Below are 18,828 nucleotides of genomic sequence, written 5' to 3' on the forward strand. Positions count from 1 at the left end.
CTTGAAGACTACCAACCACGAAGCTGCAGGAAAGCGATAGCGTTCGGAAATTTCTCCTTCGTTTGTGCCCTTCTGGCTTCATGCAGGGCTGAACGAATAAACCAGCGTTAACTTGGGCTACCTGATGTGCTGCTAGTGTTTTCAGTATGCGCTGGAATCCGCTTTTTAAACGAGATTTCTGTGACATCTGCGAGGAAATTGACCAAGTCTGTGACTGATCTGTTGCTCCGTTTATAAATGGTCATTGCTCGTTTACATGATCGAGTGCTGGACGGTGCTTCAAAACGACAGAGGAACACGTCTCGTTGACTAGAAACTTCGCATGCCTGAGCTGCGTTTTTATACAAACGACTGCAGGGAGCTCACAAAAGACAAGTGGTTTGATATGGAAAACGAGCAGAAGGGTACAAAAATGGCGTTTTCCGGCACACGATCTTTGCTGCTTTGGTGTCGGCAACAGACGGAGGGGTACAATGAGGTGAATGTGTTTAACATGTCAAGTTCGTGGCGAGATGGTTTGGCGTTCTGTGCGATTATTCACCGCTACCGACCGGATCTAATGTAAGTCAAAGCTCTCGAAATGGGCAATCAAGGGATTGTATTCGTCTGACAAGCTTTCCACGCTGTTTGCCTTTGGTCTTTTGATCTCTAGTACCCGCTGAAATGCGGCATTGTTTAATTGTTTTTACTGAGAATTTTCTTTCTATTGCTGTAGAGATTTCGACAGGCTGTCCAAAGAAAACATCTTGGAGAACAATGAATTGGTAGGTTTATCTTTAAATATTTAGTAAACTGTGTAAAGACAAAAGTATATATTTGTATGCAGCACGCATCTTTTTGTGCACGTTCGAAATTGAATTTTCATGGGCTGACCTGCGTGAAATTTAGGCACTTGTTCATCAATTATTTTCTTTAATGGTGTCATAGCACATAGAATAGATGCTTAAATCAGGAGATAACAAAATGTGCGGTTCATTGAGAAACTAAACAAATATTATTGTCAGAGATTTATGTCTTTCCGGCCCAAGGCAATGCAAGCGTAGAATGCTGACATTCTTGCAGCGACGTACTAATTTGTCTTTAAGACCTTTGTTTACAATACACAAACACAAGAGGCCCACAATTATTTAAGCCGTTAACGTCAATGAATAGGTCAGAAAGCATCACGTTTTTTCGGATTATTTTTGTTTTTCGTGAGAAAAACGTGTTAATATTGTGTTTGATATCTTTTGGATTTGGTACACAGCAACTTTTTGCGTGACACTTTGGAATGCAAATGCGATCCATTTAATTTTCGATTCGCAGCGGGGTTCTAAAAGTTCTTTCTTTTGAATAGAATGCAGTTAATTTAGCCATGAAAAGGATCAGTCTTCCGTTGGTAATTCTTGAATTTTAATTAAATTGCTTATGTTTGACTTCTGCTTTCGGGTTTCTGTTGTCGGGATTTATATTGCTCGTTCGCGAAGTCACGGTAGCAAAAAACCTTCTTGGACATTTAAATTTAGCTAACGAAGATCTGGTATTTTGCCATCGGCACTTTAAATTGGGTCTGTCATGTTCCAATTGTCCCTTTTATTAGGATACATTGTCTGGGCCAGTTTATTAAAAGACACAATTTTGTTTTGTTTTTTTATTTCACCTGGTATCATCAATATCAGTAAATCCCTTTGCAAATGTCTTGATGATATCTACATTTTCGTCAACACTGCCTGCCTCAAATTCCATAATTCGCTACAGTTGCCAGAAATTCTGTGTTTTAATGAGTGGGTAGCTGGAACTCATTAAAATCAGCTGACTTCATGTCACACAATTCTGGGGTGACATTTAAATCTGCCTTATAATTAGCTGATTTACAGCGACAAGCTAATCAATACACACTTCAAACCTCAAAATTTTTCTTCCGGTAGTTCAAATTTTTTTGCAGAAAAAATTCATCACAACGAAGCGATCAACCTTTGAATTTATTAGGTTGGACGCATTCGATATGGGTTAACCCAATAATTAAAGGGTATATGTTGAGCGCGCATAGTGAGGGTAAATACTGTATAATTTTTAGTTGTTGTTTACTTTTGTTCAGGACTGTGACATTTTCGGTAAAAGGAACTTTTTTCATGCAGCTTGTTTTTTTGCCAAAACCTATCATTCTGTAAGATTTGGCCATAGTTACTGCCACTTATTTACCTAGCAACTGATGGGAAGGGTAATTTACAGTCGAGTGTGTAGTATCGCAGTATATTTATATGAGTTGTGTATTTTGATGGTACTGCAGGGCAACATTGTCAAAATACAAACAAGTACAAATTTATGTACAGCGTAATTACACAGTCAAATAACTGTCAAAAAAGAGTCAGATTTATTATGCAACTAATCTTAGGCAGTAGAGAAAGACTAGACACATGCCAGCTTATGTGTCCAAGGAAATTAAATAGCTAACTCAACAAAAAACTAACCATACAATATCACAGGATATTTGCACTTGGTTCGCGTATTATTTCTAATGCAGTTGGATAATAATTTTTTAATTACTCTTATTGCACTGTTTCAGCAAATTGAGTTACAAGGTAGTGCAGTGGCTGTAAATATGGCCAAATCTTGCTGATTTATCCTCTCGTACCGATAAACGAAAATTAAATTTAGCTGGAAATTATGCAGTAAATTGATATTAATGTTGACTGTGGCAAATGCAAGATATTGTTTGTCCAATTTACAGCTGTATACCAACTTCTGTAAATAATGTTGCAAATATGTTTGAATGCATAGGTTTCAACCCATTTCCTTTCAAACTTGGCACTGTTGTATTATTGTGCTTGTTCTCTTAGTTATGCAATCTGTTTTCTAATCAGGCAAATTCTAAAAAAATTATGATAACTGCCTACTATTAGATCTTTACCAGTTTATCAAGGCTGATGACCTTGATGCAGACGGTGTGTTTGTAAAAGAAAGTGTAGCGTAACAAGATTTGTAGTGACAATGTTTCTTTTGACAGGCTTTTAGTATGGCTGAGAAACATTTTGGTATTCCAATTGTGCTTGATGCAAGTGACATGATAGAGAACCCCAACCCAGATAAACTGAGTGTTATCACCTATGTGTCACAGCTGTATGAATACTTCAAGAACAAGACTCCTGGTATGGGATATGTTTAAATAAAGTAATACTTGTTTGGCATTCAGTCCATGGTGGAGAGAGGAGGGCAAGGGTGGGAACGGGGTGGGGTCTGTTTTTCAGACATGTCCAGGATTGAATGCTAATGGAATGCACGTTCCTCATGACAGGCATCACAAAGTGTCCTCATTAATAAAAGTTCACCAACACACACCAAAATCTGTCAAATATGAAGTAATATGGAAATGTCAAATAACAGAGTCAAACATGAAGTACTCATTAAACAATACTTACATTTAATCCTGGACATAAGTGCTGATCTTCCCACCTCTCATATATTTTACTTCTGGTTCCCTTCTCCCCCCTTCTTTCTTCATTAGTTCCTACCTCTTGGTGCTTTTTCGGTTGCAAAATATAACATTAAGTGTTGCAAAACTATCTTTGAGTCCCTGTTTCTCCAGGTTTCTTCCACCGTGGGAGTCTTACTTCCTACTCTCTCTTCTCTCACCTCTCATAAAGTTCTTGTCACCTTTAATTACTCCCTGGATCCCGTCCCCCTGTTCCCTTCACACCAAGAGGAGTAGTAATAAATTCTGCCTACTGCTTTCTGCTATTGAAACCAAAGTTATTGAAATGTGGCTAAATGTAATTTAGATGTGGCTAAATGAAATTTAGGCTAAGTTAACCTCGAAGCAATGCTCTCCAGCAACCTTAAGATGCACGAAGCCCGCCTGCAACCTTGGCGGTTCGCTGGGGCACTCTGTGACGCATATACGCAGTAGGCCGTTACCGCTGGCCGCTTAGAGCTCGGGGTGGCCCCAGGGCCTTCGCAGGGGCTCTTCATGACTTTTCACGCAGCGTGTTGCTCGCCATCATTCGCAAGCTCATTTCGCTAGCACTTGCTCGCAAGCTTCGCTATTTTTGCCCGGCCCACCCTCCCTCGGGTAGGTCTTAGAGCCTCGTGGTAGGTTGGTAAGTATTCCACTGAGTCCTTCAGTGTGACGGTGCCTAGGTGGGTGGTGGCCGCTTCAGGGTTACCATGGATACCTCCTTCCCTGCTGTGCATCGCCGGGCTCCACCAACCTCCAGGCACCAACGCCCAAGCTCATCTATTGTTGATGAGTTTAATTATTAATTATATACTATCTTTTTCATTTATTTCAAGCAAACCAGGGGTATTCCACCAAGATGAACATCCAGCCAAAGACAAGAAGTGAATCCACTGGTCACAAAGGCAGCAAGCGTGCCTCGCCTTCTCATCAGATCTACCTCCTGTCAGGCCATGCTAAGCGGGTCGCTACAGCCTTGCGGAATGTTTTCAAGTCAGACACTAAAGAAGAATCATCAAAGAGCAAGGAGCAGGGTCATGGAAGTAAATACTTAAGTGTGGACCCCTTGAGAACAAACTCGGAAACAGTGAGTATTACAGGCCAAATAACTTTTTCTAATGACTGTGTTGTTCCACAAAAAATCAATACACCTCCCATGGAAGGTTGTTGGCTTAAATCGCCCTACCCTTCTAAAAATTCCAGTCAGGCTTTACTTGCTGATTCACACCATACCATTAGAAATTATTATGTTAAGTGCTTTAATTCTAGAGTTGTTTTCCAGTGACTATTGAAACCTGTTTGAGGTTTTGAATTTGATGGTAGTGAAAAAAATCAATATGCAACATGCTCAGATGAAAAACAAAGTGGCTGCTTTTCTGGTCAGCCAGAAATTTAATCAGAACCAAGCATTACCTTTCAAAGCGATCATCAAATCAATTTAAAATTGACGTCACATCCGGTCTTTGCTGCCTCAAACTTTCAACTCAAAAGTGGGCAAACTTTTGTAAGTAATTGTTAAAGAAATAGTATGGTGAAAGAAAATTTCAGGCTGGGAAACTCAGTGGAGATGAATTATCAAATTTCCATTCCGTAAGTGGCGTATAAACCTTACCTTTGCAGGGACAGCGTTAACTTTTGGCTTTAAAGGGAAAGCTTTCAGAAAAATTGTATGAAGAACTTTGGCGGAATTGCACAGGAACTGCACACACGCGCGGCGTTTGACCGCTGTGTGGCATAACCTGGCCTTGTGCATGTTCCTTACCAAACTGGTTGGATGTTAAACTTTTGTTTTGAGTTTTGATTGGGTTGGTTGGATTACAGTTACCAGTAATTGTAGGCAGGCAATGTGTGCAAAGGGCTATGTATGTTACTGTAGCTCTTACTCTTTGCACGCATTGCTTACCTATAATGCTACTTGTTTGTTGTTCTTCCCTTTCTCTTGTCGGCCAATTGTGATTATTGTCTATTCATACCTAAGATAACAAACTATTTTTAATTAATTTATTTCTATTCATACATGTATCTAAGGTGACAAACTTTTTCCTTGTGTATTATTTTCAGAACAGAAATTGTGATGAACTTACACCATGTGCAACAAGAAAATCACCGTTCTTGGGAAATGATTGTTTCGTTTGTCATAATAGAGTGTTTCTCATGGAAAGGCTGATTGCGGAAAAGAAACTTTTTCATCGAGCATGTTTCAGATGTGATAAATGCAGTGCTTGCCTTCGACCTGGAACATATCATTACTTTCCTGAAACAGAGAAGTTTTGCTGTTTGTTTGACTGTACAGGAGGTAATGGTTACTATTACGACCTAAAGTGATTCTGTGAACACTCTCTGTATGAGAGTGTGTGTGTGAGAGTGTTCTATTGGAAATTGAGAATCTGATTGGATTTCCCATTGTTTTGTATTTGCTGGTTGAACAAAATTGCATGCATGTTTCTCTTGAAAGGAAAAAGTGTTCTTGATTTTTAGCTAAAAAATACATTAAATTGTACTGGGTTTAGAATATAATCCTTTAGAGATTCTTCAAAAAACAATTTGACTACTCACCCTCATTTCTGATTAGCATCCCCTTCCCTTTCATATGGGAGCCCCCCTCCTCTCCCCCCCCCCCCCCCGGCTGTGTAGGGAGATGCAGACACTTAATTGTTAGCAAGCTTGACTCTGAATAGAGTGGTCTGGGTGGAGCCCTGGCTGGGGTCATTGTGTTTTGTTCTTGGGCAAGATACTTTACTCTCATAACATCGGCTGGGGGGGGGGGAACCCTGCGATAGACTAGCATCCCATCCAGGGGGGAGTTAAAATACTTCTAGTTGTTAAATAGCGTATTTATTTGGTTATAAGGTGCACTCGGTTATAAGACGCACCCCAATCTAGGCAACTTTGTCATGCCAAGTTTCCAAACTGAAAATTCTCCAAAAACAGTCGGTTATAAGACGCACCATGAGTTGGAGAGTTGTAAAGATTTGGTGATCAATTTAAGGACAGTTCTTCTTACAGAATTTGAATGATTGAATGTTGTTCATACTCCTTGGCACAATCTTCGAGTGAAAAGGTAACATTTCTTGCTAAAAAAGACGTAAATACACTTGAGCAAAACATCTTTCCATCGCTCATGCTTCGAATTTAGCTGCTAAGTAACCTGGCAGATGTGTAGTTTCTGGTAACCAATGAGTTTGTAGCTTGGTTACCAAGTTCTCAAGCATGCTTCGTATCGCTTCGTACTTTGTTTATCGACTGGTTCTGAAAGATTCTCAAGCTTTTGTTTGGTATTTCCCTGTCAGTTCTAAAGGCATTTCCAACATTCCAGGCTTAGAAAGGTTTGTTTCAAATGATTATGCTTGATTTTCTTTGTCTGTTTCAACAAAATGCTGGCATAAGCATGCATTGCTAGAACTTGTTTATACGTGACAATAAACTTTACACTGAAACTTGCTGTTTCTTATATGTTTTCTTGTTCTAAAAGTCAATGACCAACATTAAGTGTTTTCATTTTTCTTGTTTTATTTGTAAGTTCCGGTAAAATGGCGGTCATAAGATTTTGTTGGGCGAAAATACTCGGCTATAAGATGCACCTCAATTTTGGCATAAACTTTCCACAGAAAAACAGATTTTCCTTGAAAAAAACCGTGCGCCTTTATAACGGAATAAATATGGTATTACAGAAACCGAGATAAGCTTTGATGGTATGGCCAGCCACTTGGTTCGACATAGACTTTACCTTTACCTACCCAGGCCATGTGGTAAGTATGCACCAATACATGTAGTTTTACAGAGAAACTAACTAGTCGACAGGCTGTTGATTCCGGGTAATAGATGTGTATCTCTGTTCCACCAACAGCTCAAAGAAAAAAGCCCATAACCATAAAGCTAGAGCCTTTACCAGATGTGTCACAGGAATCCCATACCCAGCAGAATCTGACCCCTGAATCCTCTCCCGATCTGTCTGATAGAAATTCACCAAAACCACCAGACGACGAGCATGTGAAAAGCCCTCTTCAAAGACAATTCTCAGTTGTAAAGAAAAACGCGATAACGTTACCTGCCTTACCACAAGCACTAAGTCAAAGGAAAGGTAATGTTGATAAAGGTCCGTCGAAGAGTCCTAAGGTGACACAGGGCCACAAGAGTGAAGGAGAAAAGAAGAGGAGATTTTCTGGTGGTAGGAGGCCTAGGGCTAAAGGTAGACATGAAGGGAAAGGAAAAGATGTTAATTCTGGAGAACCAGGTGAACAGGAGAAAACATGGTCACCACTAAACAAAAGACGAGCTCCTGACACAAGATTAGAAAATAAAAGTGACAATGTTAAAAATGACAATGGTGCAGTCACAAACAACACCTTGCATGTGGATGAGCCAAGCGAAGTTTCAATGGCATTGTCCTCAGCAAAATCTGAATTGTTATCTAAGCAAGAACAAGGGGAAGAAGAACAAACTGAAGGAGAACTGCTTTCATTTAAGAAAAATGATCAGCAAAGAACTACAAAGGAGGCTTCCGCAAACCTCTTTTTTTCGTTCAAAGAAGAGTTGCTTAAGAGAGCGACTGAAAGTAAGGTGACTGAGGGAAGTAACTTATTAAATGGTTGTGAGAATGTTTTATCAGAGACATCAAATGAAAAGGACAAGACAAAGCTTGATAATGATGAAAGGGGAAAGTGTGATTGTTCGGAAAGTGATCTCATCAGTAGTAGTGATTTGAAGGAAGAGAACACGACGAATGATGGTGAACGTAAATGTTCAGAAGATAGTTCTAGCATTAACAGTGATTCAATGAAGTCAGTGGGGTCGCATAAGACAAGTGTTTCTGATGAGATTGCACCTCCAGTAGTTCCAAAGAGCGTTCAAAAACTGCGAGACAAGTTTCTTAACATCAATGACATGATTGAGGAAAAACACAAGAATAACTTAGCAAAGAAAAGTCACGAAATCCAGAGAGAATTGAGGTGTGTTTCTGCTTGGAAACAGCAAACGGAAACTCATGTGGCTACCTCAAGAAAACTTTCAATAAATTCAGCAGGGAAGACAGCTGAGCTCAAGAAACCAAACATTGGTGCAAGCCGCAGAAGTGTAAAAGAGTTGAGAAAAATGTACATGGCTAGTGGTGGCAGTGAAGGCAAAGGTGTAAAAGGGAAATCAGATGTAGTGAGGTCAAAATCATTGCAGTCATCAGTGAGTATGGAGCGAAAATCAAGTGGACCCGATATCTCATTAGACAATGCTGAGGACAAATGTGATTCTAATGAGCCTGAAGCTGAAGATAGTTCAGCTCTACAGAAGGATGTTGATAATTTATCTTCAACTAGGGATGTTGATAATTCACATCAATGTAACCATGCTGACAATTCATCACAATCTAAGGATATTGGCAGTGATTTGTCACAGTCTAGAGACGTTGTTAGTGTTGCTGTTCTTGAAGAACAAACTCCTAATGATAGAAACGAGCCTTGTGATTCAACTGAACATGCTGTAGTCATAAATATTGATTACCTTGAGGGTAAAATAGACAATTGCTATGTTGCAACCAACAATCAAAGTCCACCGTCATCAGGAAATATCGGTAGTATGTCTCACGAGACAAGAACTTACACGATTATTAAGTCCGAGGATGTTTCAAATGAAGTGCCCTCTCTTCATATCGAACCTGCTAGTCCTGAGCCTTCTAATGGCGAACGGCGTTCTCCAGGTTTGAAAAGACACGCAGCATCTCATGACAGTGGAATTGACATGCCGTCATACATGCAAAATAATTTACTGGCCTCTTCACCAGTTGACAAAATACCTGCAGGAAGTTTAAAAGTTGCAGCAGAATTTTCTTTTCCTGGCACTGGAACTTCTGTTTTAACACCAAGTGAACAACTGTCGAATGAAACCAGTGGAGATATGCAAGCCTCGGACTGTCCGTTATCACCAGGAAGTGATTACTCCCCTGAAGTTCTTTGGTCACTACCCTTATCAGCTGATAAAAGAGCATCGCTAACTGACACCAGTTCATCTTGTAGTTCACCACGAATGTCTGTCATAATCGCACAAGAAGCATCGACGACCAAAATAAACAGCAGATTTTTTACAGTAGAAACCATGGAGCCTTGGGATTTTGAGGATCATAGAATTGCCGAGGAGCACCAGTGCGTCATGGAAGTTGAGGGCGCGTTTTCCTTTGGTAGGGAGAAAAGTAAAACCAGCAAAGCGGAAAGAGATGCCATTTTCTCTTTGCGTGGTGATGCTAAACGTGCGGGCAGCTTTAATAGTACTGACCTGATTAAAGAGGAAGAAATAACCCTATCTCCATCAGAGATTGACTCTGAGTTACAGTCACTGGAGGCACTGCACAGGGAGTTGGAAAGACGAGGTGTGGAGATTGAGCACAGTTTGAGAGAAAGTATGGACTGTAAGTATGGAACAATTTCTTTACTTTTAACATTATTGTTTTATGGACTAGCATCCCATCCCAGGGGCTGAACTAGGGGGAGGATGCAGGGGGAGCGTACCCCCTCCCCTTGAGATGACCTATGGCTTTCTAATACAACTGGTATTCGGCAAAAAAGTCGGTTACGCCATTCCTTAGTGGTGAACCCCTTCTATGGGAGTAAGAAAAATCCTGGATCTGCCCCTGCATCCAGGGACCCTTGTAAGTTGCTTAACGCCACAGAAACGAGGATAAGCTCCAGCCTGATGGGCCACTAGGCCTGAGCTTTGACTTAACCTACTGGCTCTTGGCCCAAACAAAACTTTCACAGAAAAGTTCACAGTCTTACTTAGGGAGTATGCAGGCCCACTGATAAAATTTATGACACAACTTTCGATTCATTACTTTGACAGCTGAAAGGCCTTTCAATGACTGTGAAGACGAGCTTCTGCGGGAATGGCTAAGTGTGGTTCATGAAAGGAACATGATTTTGAGAAGAGAGTCAGAACTAATATACCTGTAAGTACAATTTACAGGAAGTAGAATTATAATAAATTATAAACAATAATGTCCAAACTACTCTCGAAAATTAAAGCAAAATCAAGAGACCTCTATATCACACTAAACTACAGGGCCCAGTTGTTCAAAGGGCAAATAACGTTATCCACCAGATAAATCGCTATCCAGTGGATAGTGATTTATTTGGGGGGATAGTGTTATCCACCCTTTAAACAACTAAGGCCTGAACATTATACACTTAAACATGCACAGGAGTTTGGGCTGGTGCAAGAACCTTTCTCTAAATGACTTAGACTTCAATTTTAAGTCATTTAGGTTACGTCTGCAATGAAATCAAGTCAAGGGAATTTCAATTAATAAAAGTTGATTCATAGAAAGGATGTACCAACAATTGAAACTGTCAGAATTGATGATTTGAACAAATATACGAGTCACTGTAGTAAATTAATAGTTAGGGGAATTGACATTATATCAAGTTTGGGAGCGAAAGTGTTAAGCTGGCTTTCCTCTGAGTTTCAGTGTCATCATTTTCGGATTGTTCTCATTTCAGGCTGCAGTCTCATAATTATGAGGAGAGATACCGAACAGTCGAAGGAGAACTGAGAAAACTGGTGGCCATGCGAGGTAATGCTTGTTGTACCAAGCCTATAATTGAACCTCAACAGCTATAATTTTAGAAGGGTAAAGTCTGGGCTAGACTGAACAGCCCTCTATTTTTTGGTATTTTTTGATTGATAAGCAAGCAGTGAGAAAGGGGAGAAAACTGGAAAGAGGCTGTGGACAGTCTGCTATACGGCAGAATGAGAGAAGGGCGATATTAACTTGCCCTAACTAACAAATAAAAGCTAACCACAAGCAAACCAGAGTAAAACCTGACCGCAAGCAAACCAGGGTGAAGCTAACTGTAATCAAACCAGGTTGAAGCTGACTGCAAGCAAACTAGCGACATTCCGTCATTCTGCCATCCGGCCAAATAGGGTCACCCAGAGTTTGTAATTAATATGGAAAGCAGTGCTCGACACTAACGCTAGTACACTAGCCCAGGACTAGTAAAATTTCATGCTTGGCTAGTAAAAGTACTTTCCTACTAGCCCATAGACTAGTAAATTCGTGGAAAAATAAATCAACTACAACTCTATAACTTGGGAAGTTTTTCTCCCAGAAACCTTCATCAGGATCTAGTTTCCATAGCTTGAGTAATTTAAACCAGAGCACTTGCGACCCACATCGCATACAGATTTTTATCGTACGATCAACTTGCAAACCTGACGCCATCTTGGAAAAGACCCTCTGTCCTCGCTTCCATGATTCCCAAAAGGGACCTGGGAGAGAGCCAAAGTAAGTCGGCCATCTTGGGGTTTTCGCGCGAGCGACTGCGCGAGCATGATTTCAAGATTTTGTAACACTTTACCTACAAGAAAACCGCCTTCAAGGGCCGATAATCATGAGCCAGATTTACATTGTTCACCAGAGGACCACACACTGCACGAAGAGAAAAAGAAGTGTGATCCACGGTCAAGAAATTCTTAACCGAGTTGGATGATAGCATCATTGCTGCGTCTCAGTGAAGGAAAGATGTACTTGTGTGGACTCAAACAAATATAGTGCTAAGAGATTAGCTGATTCAAACTTGGCTGTTTTTATTTTTTTAAGGGGGGGGGGGGGATGGGGCTAGTGACTTGTCCTTGTGGGCTAGTGATTATTTGTACCTACTAGCCAATTGCCTAGTATCCAAAAAAGTTAGTGTCGAGCACTGGAAAGAAAATATTGTGACAAATTTTGTGTCATTGATAGATGAAGTAAAGTCAACTGATGATTTGAAGAGGGAGCGGGAATTACTGTCAGAATTGCTAGAGTTGGTTCAAAAAAGAAGCTTCATTGTTGACAGTCTGGAGGAAGAAAGAGTAAGGTATTTATTTGTCTGTTTGTTTACTAATAAAATAGCCAGTGCTGTTTTATGTAAGACATCACTCAGTATTAAGAGGCTGTATCTGTAATAGTGGTCTGCCCGTTCTGGCTTATTAAATAGATTTCGCTCTTTTCTAGTGTGTTGCAAGACTTTCATGTAATTATACTAAAAACACAATTCACTTGACCGGATCATTAATTTTTTTCGAATTTTTAAGGATTTTCGGTGACCCGAACGAGCACTTGTAACGACCACTGTCAAGGCTTAAATTTACCACAACTTTGAAAATTAATTAAAAAAGAACTAACAACTTCTGTACCAAACAAACACTGCAGCCTGTTAAATTATGTCTTTTTAATTTATCACACCAACTTTCACGAACATTGAGCTCGAATCAAGCTAGCAGCAAAACATTAATGACACCCCTATCACACACCTTGATGAAACACTTGAAAACGGCTCAGATTCAAACTTTATTTTTGAAAAAGTGAGGCGGTCTACTTCAATCAAACCAACGCAGCCAAAAAGTAGATGTAATAGAAAATGTTCCTATCGAAAAAAACCTTTTGGTATCGTCTTAATGAAATATTTACAGCTGTGTAAACTTGCCCAATTCCAAAGATCTTCATGTTTGCAGCCATTTTGAGGGACTCGTCAGGACGAGGAGTTTCATCAACTGGCCTCGCAGACATACCTCACACCTTCAGAAATAAACAAAGATTAGATATAAATGCAGTGCAGTTCAACTGAAAGAGAATAAATCGTGTTTAAAAATGGAAGCTCGACTTAAATTTTGACTGTTACGGACGTACGGTTGTTACAATTGGAATTTCGCTCGATGATTCCACTAGAAATAACAATATTTGACATACAAACTTCGACTTAATGTAACCTATGAATCAGCTCGAGGCTTGTGCTTTTCCTTCCTTACTGGCGTACAGCAAAGATTTTCCATCGCAAAACGTTGAACGTCGAAGAAACAGCTAAAGAAACGGCCTGTCGGTCACTACTTCATGTATGAGGCACTATACGGTACACATATGGTACACAATGGTACTCCATACATGAAGTATATAACCGACCAATCGATAAACATGTCAGTTTGGTCTTCTTTACCTGATGCTTGCTGTTTTGTCGTGAAAACAACAGAAACAACTTCGCTGTACGCCGGTAAAGAAGGGAAAGCACGAGGTTACTACCTTTAACTGATTCAAACGCTACATTCAGTCAAAGTCTGCGTGTCAAATATTGTTATTTGTTGTGGAATCATCAAGCGAAATTCAGTCGAACAAGAATGACCTTACGCCCGTAGAAATCGTTGGAATGTAAGTCGAGCTTCCATTTTTAAACACGATTTATTCTCTTTCAGTTGAACTGCAATGCATTTATATCTAATCTTTCTTTATTTCTGATGGTGTTAGGTATGTCTGCGAGGCCAGTTGATGAAACTCCTCGTCCTGACGAGTCCCTCAAAATGGCTGCAAACATGAAGATCTTCGAAATTGGGCAAGTTTACACAGCTGTAAATATTTCATTAAGACGATACCAAAAGGTTTTTTTCGATAGGAACATTTTCTATTACATCTACTTTTCGGCTGCGTTGGTTTGATTGAAGTAGACCGCCTCACTTTTTCAAAAATAAAGTTTGAATCTGAGCCGTTTTCAAGTGTTTCATCAAGGTGTGTGATAGGGGTGTCGTTAATGTTTTGCTGCTAGCTTGATTCGAGCTCACTGTTCGTGAAAGTTGGTGTGATAAATTAAAAAGACATAATTTAACAGGCTGTAGTGTTTGTTTGGTACAGAAGTTGTTAGTTCTTTTTTTAATTAATTTTCAAAGTTGTGGTAAATTTAAGCCTTGACAGTGGTCGTTACAAGTGCTCGTTCGGGTGAACCGAAAATCCTTAAAAACTCGAAAAAAATTAATGATCCGGTCAAGTGAATTGTGTTTTTAGTATAAGTACATGAAAGCCTTGCAACACACTAGAAAAGAGCGAAATCTATTTAACAAGCCAGAACGGGCAGACCACTATTACAGATACAGCCTCTTAAATCAATTTAGCCAAACGGAACTTCCCGACAACCTCGTTCCCAGGGTTTCTCTCTCCCCGCCCCCTCTCTCTTCTGTCGCTCTGAGGGGTTGGGAGAGAGATCTTGTGAGCCAGGTTGAGCTCCCTGGTTATTTCCTTTGCCCCTTTTGTAAATCCGAACTTACTGACCATTGACAGAAAAATATAAGACTTGAGCCCGCGATCCAACGAAAAACCCATTACCTGGTCATCTGTCAACTAAAAAAAACACACAACCTCAATGAGTTCTACACTTGAGCCTGCAATATGGTCATGTGATACTGGTCAGCAGATACCTTGTTTTGACAGCTGTCAATTGTCCATAACATGGATGCCCAATATTAAAGATGTTTACTGGCATTAACCTTAATGTCAACCTATTTATGGAGTATGGGCGCCATGTTGAACGACGTCTTATGGACGGACAGCACATGTGCCTGCAAACCATGCCGCTGGCCATGATGACCATGAAAAATGAAATGCATGGTTCTCCTATTTCTATGCCTGCATTATGGTCATGGTGCCCCACTCTGCAGCCCTTTGGGCTGCTGGGGAGCTCCGCTAAAAAGAGTGTCAGATTGCATAAATTGGAATTGCGGAAGGAGGGGGGGGGGGTGGTGGGTAAAAATGTGGTGCATGGCAGAATGGAAAATTGGACTAAAGTAAAGATGTTTTGATTAAATATATCAAACACAAGAGACAATAATTAGTTCCTGATGGCCCACAAGGCCAGAATGCAGACTTTTCCTTTACCTTACCTATTAAGTACAATATTTATTGTGTTGTTGTCAATGTGGTCATTGTTTTACAGGGAAATCCACGAGGATGAGAAGGTTGAGCAAGCTTTGACAGATGGTATGTAAAAGTCAGAGTAACAAGGTTTGAATTGTTTTGAGAACTTGATTACCTCCTTTTTTTTTTTTTTTTTTTTTTTTTTTTTATTGCAAGTACTTACAACATTTAACATACAACATTACGATGATTACAAAATATAGATGTCTAATTTTACAAAAGGAGCTACTTTACAGTACAGCTTAGACAGTGAGAAAAAATAGTTACAAAAATTACTCTATTAAAGTCAATACTATTAACATTACAACACTTAGGATAACATTACAACACTTAGGCTAACAATGCAAAAAGAAAATAATAACAAATAACATTGTCTATAATCATTAACAGAGAGAAAACGAAAGAAAATGAACGATCTAGCGAGAAACAAAAACAAAAGGAAACTAATTGCTTTGTAAAAAATTCCATTTCTTGATATAGTTATCGTATTTACCGGATTTGATAGCAATATGTTTTTCTAATAATAGTTTGTCGCGAACGAGGGATATGTACTCGTTAAACTGAACTTTATTTTTTAGGCCGGTGTTACGGTATAAAAAGTATTTTCCTAATATAATAAGATGGTTTAGGGCTAAACAACCACGAGTAGAGTCCAATATACCATATAGGACATCTAAGTTCGAAAGATGGACTCTTTTCCTACTATGAGCATTATACCAATCTTGAAACTCTACCCAGAAAGATTTTGCTTGAGTGCACTCTATAAAAAGGTGCCAGATGGTATGGAGCTCGGTAGGGCAGAAAGGACAAGTTGGGGAGTCAACTTTCTTCATCTTATGTAATAAGCTATTGGTAGGTAGGATGCGATGAATGATCTTGTACTGGAACATCATCATTTTGGTTTCTTTTGTAACGTTAAATGGTAAAAGATAAACCTTACACAGATTGTTCTTTTCTACCCCATATTCAATAAGTTTCCTTTCTGCTGTGGGGGGAGATAGCTTTTCCAAGGATACCAGTTTGTCATAGAGAGTTTTGCAACTCAACGAATCGCTTATTGAATCAAGGGGTTTTATGGGTAGTTGGTCGTTAAAGTTTAAAAGCTTTTTCCACGAGCGAGGGAAAGCAGAAATGATGCTGTAATACTGTAGAAAATTAAACTTAGTCTTGAATTTTTCGCAAAGAGAATTAAAAGATAGAAAGTGATTTTTTTCTGTGTTAAGTAAGTCTGATATGTGCGTGACTCCAGCCTGATGCCAATGTGAAAAATAAATCGATTTTTTATTAACAATTAGAAACCTATTGTTCCAGATTACTTGCTCTAGTACCTCAGATTTATTTTGAGGATCAGTCACAGTGATTTTCTGCCAGAGGGCTACGATGTCTTTGTAAAATTTTGGGAGGTGTTCACTTAGGCAAAGAAGCTTACAGTCATAGTTACACTGAAATAAGAAAGTGCCACCGACGTTGGCAAGGAAAGAGGTTGGAATATATTTCCATGGAGCGTCGTGGTCTGAACATAGGCGGTTTACCCAGTTTAGTTTTAGAGCTTTGTCAAAAATAGCGAAATCTTTCATTTCTAAGCCACCTTCTTTTTTAGATTTTATCAGAGTCGACTTTTTGATTTTCGCAGGTTTGTGGCTCCATACAAAGTCGAAAATCATTCTATTCACTTCTTCAGCGAATCGTAGTGGCGTTTCCATGGAGCTGCAGATGAATATGACTTTTGAAAGGGCTAGAGTTTTAACAATGTTTATTCTTCCATAAACAGAGATATCCCTTTGAGACCAAAAGTTTAAAGTCTTCTGTAATTTTGACAGCTTGTCGAAGAAGTTTCTTTGGTCTGACAGATTGTCATCGTACGAGAAGTGTGTACCTAGAGCGTAGACAGGTTCATCTGTCATTTGAAGATTTAAAATTTGGTCTTTTCTATGTCTCATTGAGCCAAGCCATAACATTTCAGACTTTGATACATTTATCTTTAGCCCTGCGCACTTTTCAAATCGGGAGAGCAATACAAAGAGGTTATTTACGGAATGAACATTAGCGAGGAAGGCTGTGGTATCATCGGCGTATTGTGATAATTTAACCGTTTTATTATTCTGTATTTTTATTCCTTCTATTTCTTTGGAATTAGAGATTTTTTGAGCTAAAACTTCTATGGCGATGATAAATAGCATACCAGAGAGGGGACAACCCTGGCGTACCCCTCGTTCTAAAGTGAAGTGACTGGACGCGTAGCCATTGTTTAAAACACAACTGGTAATGTTATAATAAAAAATACTAACCCAGCGCCTGAGCTGCGGGCCGAAATTAAACGTTTGTAAACATTTTTGGAGAAAGTCCCATTCGATTGAGTCGAAGGCCTTCTCGAAATCTAGGAAGACGGCTATTCCAGGCAATTCTTTTTGCTTCGTAAAATCCATAACGTCTTTGATTAATCTTATGCTTTCACCAATGTATCTTCCTTTGACATACCCGGACTGGCTAGAAGAAACAATTTTTGGAAGAATTTTCTCTAACCGGAGAGCAATGACTTTAGTTAAAATTTTGTAATCCACATTTAAGAGTGAAACTGGTCTCCAATTTTTCAGGAGCTCTAAATTCTTTTTCTTTTTTGGAATTAAAGAAATCACACCTTGTCGTTGTGAAATGGAAAGAGTTCCGCTTTGAAGTGCATAGTGGAAACTCTCCGTCATATATTTTGCTAACATATTCCAAAAATGTAGATAAAAATCTACAGTAAAGCCGTCTGAGCCTGGGCTTTTATTTTTGGCCATTGATTTTAGGGCGTTATAGCATTCTTCTCGCGTTACTTCACTTTCGCAGGTCTCAGCTTCTTCTTCTGATAACCTATTCTCAATTCCTTCAAAAAAGTCACTAAATTCTGGAAGCTGTGGGTCAGAATTAACCGAAGTATATATTTGCTTGAAGAAATTTTCCTCTGCCTGAAGAATCTTTTTTGGGTCGGTTATCTTCTTATCTTCGTGAATTTTAATGGCAGTCACATGTTTTCGTCTATAGTTGGTCTTTTCCAAACTGTAGAAATACTTACTATTTTTCTCTCCGTACTCGTACCAACGTGTTCTGCTGCGCACAATTGCGCCTTGTGTTTTACGAGCTTCTACCTCTGCGAGCTTAGCTTTTAATTTGTCCATTTCCTTTTTGTCGCTTTCATTGTAGTTAGCTTGCAATTTATTTTGAATAATTATTAATCTTGTTTGAAGCGACGCTTCTTCATCACGCGATTTCTTTGCTTTGCGTTTTGAATATTTAATTGTGAAAGCCCTGATTTCCATTTTGATCATTTCCCAGAAGAGTCCTTTATCATCTACTTGTTGATGCCGTATAACAAATTCGGGAATTTTAAAAGTGAGCAATTCAACGTAATCGGTATCAAGTAATAGTGAATTGTTGAACTTCCAGAAGCCAGGTCCGCGCGGAGGGCTGTTTTCGTCGAAAGTGATGTTAAGCACTACAGCAGAGTGGTCGGAATGTATGTTTGGAATTATATTGCACTCTCGGATTAGCTTACAAAGGCTTTTCGAAACCAAGAGATAATCTAGCCGGCTTTGGATCTTTCTGGAAGCATTACTCCAAGTGAATCCACACGAATCGGGGTTTTTAAAACGCCAAGAATCAACTAAATTATTTGTACTAATTAGTGTTTGGAGTTCAACAACAGACGCCTTCTTAG

The 18,828-nt window shown here is 39.4% G+C and overlaps 1 protein-coding gene across 2 annotated transcripts in view; it reads left to right on the forward strand.

Moving 5' to 3' along the window:
• The window catches only part of LOC144633959 (uncharacterized), a 22,102-nt gene continuing 3,274 nt past the window's right edge, over nucleotides 1-18,828 (forward strand). Inside the window, exons 1-10 of one of the 2 annotated variants that reach the window (XM_078492892.1) lie at nucleotides 1-561; nucleotides 716-764; nucleotides 2,987-3,128; nucleotides 4,270-4,520; nucleotides 5,495-5,729; nucleotides 7,281-9,827; nucleotides 10,259-10,364; nucleotides 10,915-10,988; nucleotides 12,159-12,273; nucleotides 15,151-15,194. In XM_078492892.1, coding sequence (XP_078349018.1) covers nucleotides 323-561; nucleotides 716-764; nucleotides 2,987-3,128; nucleotides 4,270-4,520; nucleotides 5,495-5,729; nucleotides 7,281-9,827; nucleotides 10,259-10,364; nucleotides 10,915-10,988; nucleotides 12,159-12,273; nucleotides 15,151-15,194 — 3,802 coding nt within the window. In that variant the 5' untranslated portion in view covers nucleotides 1-322. The remainder of the gene's footprint in view (nucleotides 562-715; nucleotides 765-2,986; nucleotides 3,129-4,269; nucleotides 4,521-5,494; nucleotides 5,730-7,280; nucleotides 9,828-10,258; nucleotides 10,365-10,914; nucleotides 10,989-12,158; nucleotides 12,274-15,150; nucleotides 15,195-18,828) is intronic. The other variant, XM_078492893.1, reaches the window with a different exon arrangement.

Source organism: Oculina patagonica, chromosome 12 (genome assembly GCF_052425735.1).
Source record: "Oculina patagonica isolate OP01 chromosome 12, crgOcupat, whole genome shotgun sequence".
Classification (NCBI taxonomy): Eukaryota; Metazoa; Cnidaria; class Anthozoa; order Scleractinia; family Oculinidae; genus Oculina; species Oculina patagonica.